The sequence below is a fragment of the Scophthalmus maximus genome, chromosome 14, assembly GCF_022379125.1.
Source record: "Scophthalmus maximus strain ysfricsl-2021 chromosome 14, ASM2237912v1, whole genome shotgun sequence".
NCBI lineage: Eukaryota > Metazoa > Chordata > Actinopteri > Pleuronectiformes > Scophthalmidae > Scophthalmus > Scophthalmus maximus.
The window spans coordinates 1,160,001-1,172,500 of NC_061528.1; the positions used below are offsets into that span (position 1 = coordinate 1,160,001).

At 50.8% G+C, this 12,500-nt stretch overlaps 1 protein-coding gene across 6 annotated transcripts in view; it reads left to right on the top strand.

The window, feature by feature from the left end:
• Positions 1–12,500, top strand: part of satb2 (SATB homeobox 2) — a 44,615-nt gene that overhangs the window by 25,671 nt on the left and 6,444 nt on the right. For 5 of the 6 annotated variants that reach the window (XM_047337261.1, XM_047337260.1, XM_047337259.1 and 2 more), the window contains 9 exons: positions 244–370; positions 1,985–2,108; positions 2,621–2,723; positions 3,481–3,531; positions 4,030–4,628; positions 5,900–6,112; positions 6,187–6,273; positions 7,350–7,502; positions 8,624–8,818. In XM_047337261.1, coding sequence (XP_047193217.1) covers positions 244–370; positions 1,985–2,108; positions 2,621–2,723; positions 3,481–3,531; positions 4,030–4,628; positions 5,900–6,112; positions 6,187–6,273; positions 7,350–7,502; positions 8,624–8,818 — 1,652 coding nt within the window. The remainder of the gene's footprint in view (positions 1–243; positions 371–1,984; positions 2,109–2,620; positions 2,724–3,480; positions 3,532–4,029; positions 4,629–5,899; positions 6,113–6,186; positions 6,274–7,349; positions 7,503–8,623; positions 8,819–12,500) is intronic. The other variant, XM_035651069.2, reaches the window with a different exon arrangement.

The following is a 12,500-nucleotide window of genomic DNA, read 5'->3' on the forward strand; positions in this document are numbered from 1 at the left end:
CTCACACAAGCACAGGCAGGTCGACCAGGTGACAACAGGAAGCAACCGGCGAGTTTCATCCTCAAAAACAACAAAACTTCATATCTAAAGCAAAAGATGCCAAATCTGAAATCATTTTACTGACAAACATTAAAAGTGCATGTTACCAGTTAACTGTCTTTTTGCTACTTTATGCCTGAGCTCTTTATTTTCTTGAATCATGTCAAAGTTATTCATAAAAGAATCTTGTGCGCCTCCGTCCAGGTATCATCAAAGTAGGGCGGTGGAACCCGCTGCCCATCCACTTCCTGACCGACGCCCCCGAGGCGACGGTGGCCGACATGCTGATGGAGGTCTACCACATGGTCACGCTGCGGATTCAACTGCAAAGGTCAGGCCGCATTTTAAGAAGTGAAAAAATTAAACCACATTTATGAAAAAAATTGACAAGCAGCAAAACTGAAACAGTGAAAGCTGCAGCTGAACAACCTGGTGAAGATTTATCATCTGTCATCGGCCTCCGTGTGCCAGGAAACTCCCCAGTTCCCCAGAGTCGGTGGAGCAGAGTCATGATGGACAGATTACAGACAGATATGAACTCCAGATGACAGAGTTATTCTTGTTATTGTCTTGGCAAATACCGGCCAGGTCTGTTTAGGTGTCTATGTGAACGTCCGTGGCGAACGCCAGGAAGATCTGCAGGCAGGTAGACGGAGGTAGACGGAGGTAGACGGGGGCAGATGGACGTAGACGGAGGTAGAGGGAGGTAGAAGGAGGTAGACGGAGGTAGAGGGAGGTAGAAGGAGGTAGACGGAGGTAGAGGGAGGTAGAGGGAGGTAGACGGAGGTAGAGGGAGGTAGAAGGAGGTAGACGGAGGTAGACGGAGGTAGAGGGAGGTAGACGGAGGTAGAAGGAGGTAGACGGAGGTAGAGGGAGGTAGAAGGAGGTAGAGGGAGGTAGACGGAGGTAGAAGGAGGTAGACGGAGGTAGAGGGAGGTAGACGGAGGTAGAGGGAGGTAGAAGGAGGTAGAGGGAGGTAGAGGGAGGTAGAAGGAGGTAGAGGGAGGTAGAAGGAGGTAGAAGGAGGTAGAGGGAGGTAGAGGGAGGTAGAGAGAGGTAGACGGAGGTAGAAGGAGGTAGAGGGAGGTAGAGGGAGGTAGACGGAGGTGGAGGGAGGTAGACGGAGGTAGAGGGAGGTAGACGGAGGTAGAGGGAGGTAGACGGAGGTAGACGGAGGTAGAGGGAGGTAGACGGAGGTAGAGGGAGGTAGAAGGAGGTAGAAGGAGGTAGAGGGAGGTAGAAGGAGGTAGAGGGAGGTAGAGGGAGGTAGACGGAGGTGGAGGGAGGTAGAGGGAGGTAGACGGAGGTAGACGGAGGTAGAGGGAGGTAGACGGAGGTAGAGGGAGGTAGAGGGAGGTAGACGGAGGTGGAGGGACGTAGACGGAGGTAGACGGAGGTAGAGGGAGGTAGACGGAGGTAGAGGGAGGTAGACGGAGGTAGAGGGAGGTAGAGGGAGGTAGAAGGAGGTAGAAGGAGGTAGAGGGAGGTAGACGGAGGTAGAGGGAGGTAGACGGAGGTAGACGGAGGTAGAGGGAGGTAGACGGAGGTAGACGGAGGTAGAGGGAGGTAGAGGGAGGTAGAAGGAGGTAGAAGGAGGTAGAGGGAGGTAGACGGAGGTAGAGGGAGGTAGAGGGAGGTGGAGGGAGGTAGAGGGAGGTAGACGGAGGTAGACGGAGGTAGAGGGAGGTAGACGGAGGTAGAGGGAGGTAGAAGGAGGTAGACGGAGGTAGACGGAGGTAGAGGGAGGTAGATGGGACGTCTGAGGAGAAGAAGCGTTACACTTTTTTTTTTTTTTAACTTTGCAGTCGCTTACTTGCTGAGATTTAGAAAACTGGAATATGAAGCGACAGACAGCAGCTGGTCACTTCCTGATTAACATTTAATTTTGCAGCTAAATAACATGATATATCTTAAATCTCCTCGTGTGTGTGTGTGTGTGTTGTAGTTTCTCGAGGCTGGAGGATCTGCCCTGTGAACAGTGGAACCACGCGACCGTCAGGAACGCTCTCAAAGAGCTGCTGAAGGAAATGAACCAGAGCACGCTGGCCAAAGAGTGTCCGCTGTCACAGGTAACACACACACACACACACAGATGATCTCTACACGACATTCAGAGACAAACCGAGTCTGTATTAATCATCGCTACTGCGTTTTAATCAAACTCTGCTCAGCACAAAATGAATCGCTGTCTCCTCAAGCACGTCGAACTCCCCGGCTCCCTGTTGGGCCGTCCTACCCCTGGTCCCATAATCACTAGTGTGTGTGAGTGTGTGTGTGTGTGTGTGTGTGTGTCTGTGTGTGCGTGTGCGTGTGTGTGTGTGTGCGCGCTCTGGAGGGGGTGTTGATCGCAGCATCAATTGCAAGCACATGTGTGTGTGGCTTGAGATTCCCTCTCTACGCTGCACTGGCTCGAGTTTCCGTGGGTGGCTTCCAATCATGATTAATGTTTGTCTATTTCTATTACGTGTGTGTGTGTGTGTGTGTGTGTGTGTGTGTGTGTGCGCCATGTGGTTGTTGCGTGAGTGTAAGCATTTCATATCATGTTGGTTGTTAATTATGGTCCCCCCCCTCTCTCCCTCAGAGTATGATCTCCTCCATCGTGAACAGTTCGTACTACGCCAACGTCTCCACGGCCAAATGTCAGGAGTTTGGACGCTGGTACAAGAAGTACAAGAAAATCAAAGGTGAGCATCCGGAGAGAGACGCCGATCCAACTTACTCGACGCAGCAGAACCAGAGATATCGTCTTTTTCTTTTCTTTTTGGGAACTCCACACATGTTCCTTGTTAAAACCTGCTGTTACCCACAATGCAACGTAACCACGGACATTTCAGGTAGATATTCGCTCTAACTCAAAAACACTTGATCATTATTATTTTTACCGTCAGCCATTTTAGTCTTCAGCCCCAACACACGCTGCCTCATGTGACATCACTGGAGACAGATTAATAGATACAGGCCGAGGGGCCGTGGAGGAGCCGGGGGCCCGGGACAGAGCCTCTGTTTGGGGGGAAACAAAGAGACACAATCGACCACAGAGTTAGAATCTGTGGCTGCTGCTGTCGTGTAGGAGGGATGTGGGCGTCTCTACATGTCTGTGCCCAAAGGGACGGACGTCTCAGAATCCATCCACCTCCTAAACAACTGAGCTACACACTGGGCGGCTCGCCGTCTTCTGCTCCCCTCAGGTTTCTGATGCTGTGAGGAAGTTGTAGAACGCTCAGGAGTGTTCTGGGTCTTTAGTAGGACACATCCATCGAAGCCATCAAACCCCATCGCCAGCGTAACTCGTCTGCTCCCCGTGTTCGCCACTGTCTTCTCCACATGTTCACATTCACCTGGGAACTGGGCTTTAGACGTTTATTCTTATCGTTGATGGTGTCAGAATATCAGCATCTCCTCACGCTCTGACCCGTTGTCTCTCTCTGTTTGTCTGAGCAGTCGACTATCTGGAGAAGATGTGGTCTGGACGAGACCCCGCAGAAATCAAAAGTAAGAAACCGGATCCATCTTTCCGACACTTTGCTAAAGATGTAAAGATGTTTGACCACAAAGTTCTTTATTTAACATCTTTAGAAAACAACAGGTTTACAGAACATAGTTCATGGTTAAAGGTTAAACAATGGTTATCATCGTACATCTCACCTCCGGTGGTTCAATTTAAATGAGTTTGTTAAGACCTTATTCTGTCCAGTGTTTCTCAAAACGATTCACATTTATCTTGTGATCCGAACCACTGGACCAAAGAAGTTCCACCTCAACACACTACACCAGTACAATGTTGATTATACGTTCACACATCAGTATTAACAAACTAAGAGTGTATTACATAATGATAATCAGCCACGGTGACCATGCTATTTGGATTTCTTTCACTGTAAATCCCGTATGCTGATACGTCTCTCCTGAATGAATCTGTTTTGCCTGAGATGTGTTTCACTTGAGCAGAGGATGTTAATTCCCTCGCTGTCGCTGTCTTCTCCCCTCCAGTAGAGAGAGACAACATGGCCGACTTCTGCGTGCCGGGCCAGAGGCCTCCCCCTGCTCACCTGGCCGGCCTGGCCCAGCTCAGTCACCTGGGGGCGGGCGGTCCGCTGCTCAAAGCTGGAGACCCGCAGGTCAACTCCCATCAGCAGCAGCCGCCCCAGCAGCCTCCGCCTCCCCGGCAGCAGCCCTCGCCCCACGGCCCCCTCCACCACAGCCCTCCCCTGCGTACGGGCCAGGTGCCTCCTCCGCCCCCTCCGCCCCCGCCCGGCGCCCTGCAGCCCCTGCTGGGGCCAGGTGGGCTGCTCTCCCCGCAGCTCTCCCCGCAGCTGGTGCGTCAGCAGCTCGCCATGGCCCACCTCATCAACCAGCAGCTAGCCGTTAGCCGCCTGCTGGCCCACCAGCACCCGCAGGCGCTCAACCAGCAGTTCCTCAACCACCCGCCCATCCCTCGGGGCTCGTCCAAAGCCGGCGGCGACCATCCCGGGAGCAACCCCTCGGCCGCCGAAGTCTCCTCTGAAATCTACCAGCAGGTCAGAGACGAGCTGAAGAGAGCTAGTGTCTCCCAGGCCGTGTTCGCCCGTGTGGCTTTCAACCGCACACAGGTAGGAAAACAGAGACCGACTGAGGTCAAGAAGGTTAGGAGGCGGCTGGGAAAGTGTGAGGGAGGGAGAGAGGTCAGAGGTCAGAGACAGGAAGATGTGACATTTCAAATATCACACACCAACACATCACTGCTCACTGAGGTTAAGTCTGATGGTAGTTCCTGTTGCTCCACCACGCGTCAGGTGAGAGGCTGGTGGTTTCTGACCCGACGGAGATTCGTTCACACGGGCTTAATTCTCCGTGGTCACGTCGTTTTCATCAGTGGGATCAGACCCGCTCGCCGGGTCGCCGCCCGCCGCCCACACGGCAGCACAATTATCTGATGCATTCGTGCTGTGCTAAACTTTTTACCACACGCCCCATTAGACCAATGTGATGGCTCATAGAGCCGCTGGTGGAACAGGTGTCGCTCAGTCAATCTCTCCACGTGTGTGTGTGTGTGTGTGTGAGCATCCTGCCCACAGACACACACACACACACACACACAGACACACACACACACACACACACAGACACACACACACACACACACACACACACACAGACACACACGCACACACACACACACACACACACTCCGACTGATGATCTGAGGGCCCACGTTTTCAATAGTATAATTACACTGAGCAGTACAGTACTTATGTACACGTTAGAGGTACTGGCTCTGGTTTTACTGCCACTCTACACTTTATATATTTCCACTGTTCTCTTTATTTAACTGCTTTAGTTACTAGTTACTTTGCAGGCTATCAAACCTGTAAAGTCACTACAGGTTGAAGATCTTTGAAGACATGAAGCACCGTTGTAGATAAAACTACCGAACAGTATTTACAAGCAGAATGAAGCAATTAGTGGATTGACTGAAAGTTAATTTGAACTATTTTCAATATTCATGACGAAGCTTCTGAAATGTGACGACTTCCTGCTTCTCCTCGCGATGATTTCAAAATGAAAGAGGTGATTCTCGAACACTGAGCTCAGAAAACAGATTGAATGGAGGGAAATGAAGAGAAAGTGAAAACCAGAAACTACCGTAATAGAATCTCATTTAACTGTTCTGTGTTATCACACTATTAACTGCCCATTTTCAGCATCATGACAAAAGCCGAAAACATATTTTTGAATGCTGCCAAAGGAGAAGCAGCTCAATCCTCCCGCAAGGCGCGAGGACGACTCCTCCAACACGTGTTAGTTTGTACAGACGGTTACAGTTCACAGTGAAACCGAGTGTGTGTGTGTGTGTGTGTGTGTGTGTGTTTGCGTCGCTCAGGGTTTGCTGTCCGAGATCCTGAGGAAGGAGGAGGACCCTCGCACCGCCTCGCAGTCGCTGCTGGTCAACCTGAAGGCCATGCAGAACTTCCTCAACCTGCCGGAGACCGAGAGAGACCGGATCTACCAGGAGGAGCGGGAGCGCACCATGAACCCCTCGGTCGGCCTCCCCGCCTCCAACTCCTCCAACCCGGGGGCGCCGCGCCTCTCGCAGGTTGGTGGACGCTCACGGCCGTCAGACACAGACGGAACCCAGAGTGGGACTGATGTGATGATTCCTGTGTGTAGAAAGTGTGGGAGAGGAGCTTGGACGACCAGATCACTCCTGATACCTGGGCCTCCATCTGGAAGAACAAGACTAAGATCTCCAACTCGGTGAGTTATCTGGAATCTCTGAGCAGACTGCGGCACGCCACGTACCCACTCAGTCTTGGTCTTATTATCTTAAACAAATTCCATTTGTAACGGGGACAACAGCTTCAAAGCTTTCGTACGAGCATGTTGTAAACATAAAGGACGTTATACAGTGTTCGGAAAAAAAATGTCTCTCCATGTGCACATAGCAGTTTTAACAACATCAGTCGATAAGACGCTCTCTGCCTCTGATGTCAGGGCTCAGATGCCCATTCATGGCTCTATTCTTATTATGTCTGCGTGGAAATTATCTCTGTCGCATCGTTTACACTGAGGGAATGTGAGCTCGCCCGGTCTGAACATGTTCCTGCGGACGACTTCAAACGCTGTGTACACAAACTGGTCTGAGAGCCGACGCGTGTTCGCTCCGACAGTGACAGAGGAGGAGGACTTAGTGACCTGGACACACGACGCTGCATGTGGAGACGTGCGGCCGCTGATCATCAGCTGATAACCTCCACTGGCATGTAAACACCAAGACCTGCGTCTGAGGACCACTCTCTGGACTTAGTTCAACTTACAAATCCTTTGGAACTCGTGTGTTTGTGATATTTCCTTCTCCTCCTGCAGACATGAACCTTCGTTCCCTTCGTACTCACGTGCATTAACTTCTCCTCCTCCTCTTCCTCCTCCTCTTCCTCCTCCTCCTCCTCCTCTTCCTCCTCCTGCTCCTTCTCTTCCTCACCCCCTCCTCCTCCTCCCCCTCTTCCTCCTCCTCCTCCTCTTCCTCCTCCTCCTCTTCCTCTTCCTCATCCTCCACTTCTTCCTCTTCGTCCCTCCTCCTCTTCCTCCTCCTCCTCCTCCTCTTCTTCCTCCTCCCCCCCTCCTCCTCTTCTTCCTCCTCCTCTTCCTCCTCCTCCTCCTCTTCTTCCTCCTCCTCCTCTTCCTCCCCCCCCCTCCTCCTCCTCCTCCTCCTCCTCCCCCCTCCTCCTCCTCCTCTTCCTCCTCCTCCTCCTCCTCCGCCTCCTCCTCCTCTTCCTCTTCCTCCCACTCCTCCTCTTCCTCCTCCCCCCCCCCCCCCCTCCTCCCCGTCGCAGCCCAAGCCCCCCGGCCCGGCCCCCGACCTCCCACTGAAGCTGGAGTCGCTGGTCAACATCACATCGGGCATCTACGACGAGATCCAGCAGGAGATGAAGAGAGCCAAGGTGTCGCAGGCGCTGTTCGCCAAGGTGGCGGCCAACAAGAGCCAGGTGAGGGGGGACAGGGAACATGACCACTTAGATCTACTGTACACTACGTTGTTCTGAGGGATGAAGACCAAAGCGCGAGGTGTTTACTGCCGAGGGTTTTAGTCGCTGAAGTTCCCTCAGAGCTCTGACGTCAGTGTTCAGGCTCTGGATGTGGAACATTCATCTACAGACACAACGTGCTGATCAGTCAATTACAATAAATCACCAAATCAATCAGTGGGTTTTCTCAATGTTCAAATATTAGACACCAGGTTCCGTCCATTTATGATCTGCTGACTTTTTAAACAGGAACTTTTTTTTACTGCCGGACAATAAAAACACTGCGACTCTGCTTCTTCTGAAGCATAATTACTGTAAAAGCACTGGAATACTTGAGAGCATCTTAATAACCACATTAACATGTTTAAATCTTCTCTCTCTAAGTTTTTAGCAGCTTGAGACTCTTTCTCTCACCGTCGCTCTAAACTCGAAACCGTTTCCCTCCTCGATCAGACACCGACCAAACCGTATGAACCTGTTTCAAACGAGACCTCATCACAGGAGGCAACTCCATCTAAATCTCTTCCTTCACGGTCCTCGTGATGGAGTGTTGGGGACAGTCGCGTGCGGCCGAGTTGCCAGGTGAGAGGACGTGGTGTGCATCGTGTGTTCAGGACAGTAACGGTGGCGTGAGGTCTGCGGCGTCCCCCAGGTCGCTGTGGGTCCTGTGGGGGGGGGGGGGGTCACGGCTCAGTGCACCCATCTGCTGCAGCTGGTCACGAGGACGGAGAGCGGCGAGGAGAGAGGGAGATGATCAGGCTATTAGCGGCGCACGCTGCCCGAGGTGGCTGGTTGAACACGACAGCTGGTGTCACAAACCGAACCAGTCACGCAGATATAATCAAATCTTCTCCCCCCACCCCCTCCCCCTCCTCCTCCCTCACATCTTCCTCTCCGACTCTTACCTCACACATTTCTCCTCCTCTTCCGGAAGGTGTCGGTTCTGGAAACAGAAAAAAAAGGAAAAGTTTCCTAAAAGCGGAACAAAAGGACGGAGCACACGTGTATTCATGAGATGGGTTTAAAGGAATACTCCCACATCTTTTCCTTTAACCTCGTCTCCCTCGTCTCTCCTCTAACAGGGTTGGCTGTGCGAGCTGCTGCGGTGGAAGGAGAACCCCAGCCCGGAGAACCGCACGCTGTGGGAGAACCTGTGCACCATCCGCAGGTTCCTGACGCTGCCGCAGGCCGACAGGGACCTGGCGTACGAGGAGGAGTCCAGACACCATCACAGCGAGCGGCTGCACACCGTGCTGCACCTGCCGCAGGACACACAGGTGAGAGGAGACCACGTGACGCCAAACGCCCCTTGGACATATATACGTGTACACTATTCCTTGCAAGGAAATAGATCTACAGTCCAGTATTCGTACTTTTACTTTAGTAAAGGATCCAAATACTGCAATATGTCTTTGGAGAAGTATGATATCACCACATCTTCCCGCCGGAAAAACATTTTTACTTCCATTTTATTGTCGTCATAGTTTTGTCAAATGTGTCTCTGGATCACATACACACACACACACAGGTCACACACACACACACACACACACAGGTCACACACACACACGCACACACGTCACACACACACACACACACACACACACACACACACACACACACACACGTCACACACACACACACACACACACACACACACACACAGGTCACACACACACACACACACACACACACACACACACAGTACATGTACAGTCACACAACAGTTCATCCAACTGTAAATCCACCAGACGTCACAGACGTGTGGAACTGACGTCCTCCGCCCTCAGAGACCACACCTGTCTTCATTGTTCATTTATTATATTCATTTTGTGTAGAGTACGCACCGTGGCGTTTGATCTGGTGTGTGTGTGTGACCTGTGTGTGTGTGTGCGTGTGCCCCAGTGGAGCGCAGAGTAAACAGTGTTGCTGGGTGGTGGTGGTGCTGAGGCACCGGAGGAAATGCCACATTAGTTTGTGAGGACGGACGAAGGCGGAGGATCGATGCAGGAAACTCTTTCATTAACTGTCCATAATGAACCCGCCCTGTCTGTGTAAATAAAACCAGATCTACCGCTGATCATGAGCAGCAGATACCACGCAAATATATAAATATGAAAAGAGAGAACCGATAAAAAGCCGTGTCCACCACAGAGTCATTTAGTGACATGGGTTGTTATTTAAAGGAACGTCAGAAAATCACTACATGAACCTTTGTGACACACAAACTATTCCTTTAAATCCAACGTGCCGGAGTTCAGAACATGTGTGAGTCACTGCAGTGTGGAGAGGTCAAAGGTCAGGCTGCACAGATATATTTAAGTCTTGGGGGGTTTGAGCCTGTCTCTGTAACCACCAGCCCCCATAATACAAACCTATTATATACCACATATAGTACAAACCATATGTCATGAATCAAAACCAGGCGAAAGCTGAAACTTCCCATGTTATAGCAACCCGACACGACTCGTCGTGGTTGTTCCGTGGCTCCGCCCACCTCCACCAGTTCTTCCCGTTCGGGGCGCTGATGGGAAGTCGTGGAGGAAGCTGTGGTGGCACCGTGAACACATTCCTCTGCTCCGCTCACCGTCTCCACGAAGACTCAGAATAAAGTTCACCCTCACAACGCCCCGTGGTGGGACCCCCCCCCAACCCCAACCGCCTCCAGAGACACAGGGAGATGAACTGTGGCGAAACGCTGGTTTGATTTATTAATGGGAAATGAGGTGTGTGTGTGAGTGTCTTTATATATTTGTGTGTGTGTGTGTGTGTGTGTGTGTGTGTGTGTGTGTTGCCGTCTTCAGATCCCCCCTCCCCGTCTCAGATGAAGCCCCCACCAACCTCAGGCTCCAGCCGGCCTGCCACCACAGACCACACATGTGTCCCATCTGCCACACACACACACACACACACACACACACACACACACACACACACACACTGATAGTTGGTAATGTGAGCGCTCCTTTGTGTTTTGGACAATAAGAGAGTTTCTCAAGCTGTAACAACCGACCACATAAAACACGTACAGTCACGGCTGTACAGTAAACTACACAACAGTGGTCTGTGTGTGTGTGTGTGTGTGTGTGTGAGAACTGGACTGTATGTTCTGTACAGTAGCGTGAGACATTTTCTGCATGTCAGGGGCTCTGGGACATTTCTGACTGTGTCTATTAAATGTGCAGGTGCCTTCTCTCTCTCTCGCTCTCTCCGTGTGTGTGTGTGTGTGTGTGCGCGTGTGTCCGTGTCAGCAGCATCACATTTCTTCCTGACTGACGCGGTCGTGCTGCTTCTCGTTCATACGGCTGTAGCAGTTAAGTGCGTCCCACAGCTAATTTGGCAGAGTCTGCCCTTATAAATAATTTCTTTATTGTTTTTGCTAAATTGATTTTCTGCTGCAAGTGTGTGTGTGTGTGTGTGTGTGTGTGTGTGTGTGACCGCTCACCGTGGCTGAGACCCCAGGAGTGGTGGACTAGAACAAGTAGTAACAACCACAACGCCCGTTCTCCTCTTATTCCTCCTCTTCCTCTTCCTCCTCTTCCTCCTCTTCCTCCTCCTCCTCCTCTTATTCCTCTTCCTCCTCCTCCTCCTCTTCCTCTTCCTCTTCCTCCTCCTCCTCCTGCTGTCAAAACACACGTGGATGATTTAAATCTGCTGGTGTCACAGCGTTGAAACCACGAGTGTTTTCACATGAAAGATGATCAACAAACGTATTAAAACATGAGATTTGACACGTGAGAGGAGGTCAGGCTGGGAATTATCTCCTCTTCTCCACCATCTATAATAATGTTAACAGTTATGTAATATCTTTAGAAACAAGAGGCACGATGTGGATTCAAACACAGAAGTTGTTCTGAAGGTCGGAGCCGGCTGTGACCTCGTCTGTTAGACCCGCCCCCCCGCGTGACGCAGGCGCTCGGCCCTGATGACGTCATCACGCATCATTATTCTCTCAGAACTTCACCGTCGTCAGGAAACTGATCTTGAGGTGTGAAATGGGCGGAGCGTCCTTCTCAAAGACAAGAAGGTCTGAAGACTCCAGTTGATGGACACTGACCTGTACAGAGCTCGGGTCACCGCCGGCCCGGCTCTGCTATGACGCTACACAAGTTAATCACCTGAGTAATATTCCCTCCAAGTTTGGTGAGAAACCTTTTTTTATAAAAAAACTTAAAAGTGTAATTTACAGTTAGTGTTCATGAAGTAACAGTTTAACAGTAACGACATGAACAGTAAAAGTCTTGCTCCCCTGTTATGGTGCCGCTTCTGCCAAATATCTTCAAAAGTCTAAAACAGTTTGTTTGTCGTCTTCATTCATTCCCATTAAGATGAAGTTGCCCCCCCCCCCCCCCCCCCCCAGCTCGTCCCGGTGGCCTCTCTTACTCACTGGAGCTGGGTGGAGTTTGGAGTTTGGGCTTTTTGGCGAACCACAATTAAGTTAATTGTTTAATTGCAGATAAATGGAATGAATACCACACACACAGATTCAATGAAAAAAACATGCAACACACACACACACACACACACACACACACACACAGACACACATTTGCACTCAGCTGCACTCGCAGCCTCAGTAACATTGTGTGTGTACAGTTTTTCAAAGACGCATTATTATATGTACATAAAAAAACAGTAAATGTGCAGTGACTCATCTCCTCCCTCGAGTCACAACCACACACACACTTGTTCAAATTCAAAAGAGAGTGAACGAGGGATGAGACAGAAGGAGAAAATATATATATATTTATATATCTCGCTGATTAACAGGAAAGGTGAAGTCATGCACAAAAATAAGAGAAAAGTGATTTTTTTCCTTTGTTCATTACATATTTATCTCTGTGTTAATGGCGTCTCCGGAGGTCACACACACACACACACACACACACACACACACACAGAGAGAGAGTTACGGGCCCTGGAGGACCAGAGCTCATTAAGGAGAAGATGAATATTTCA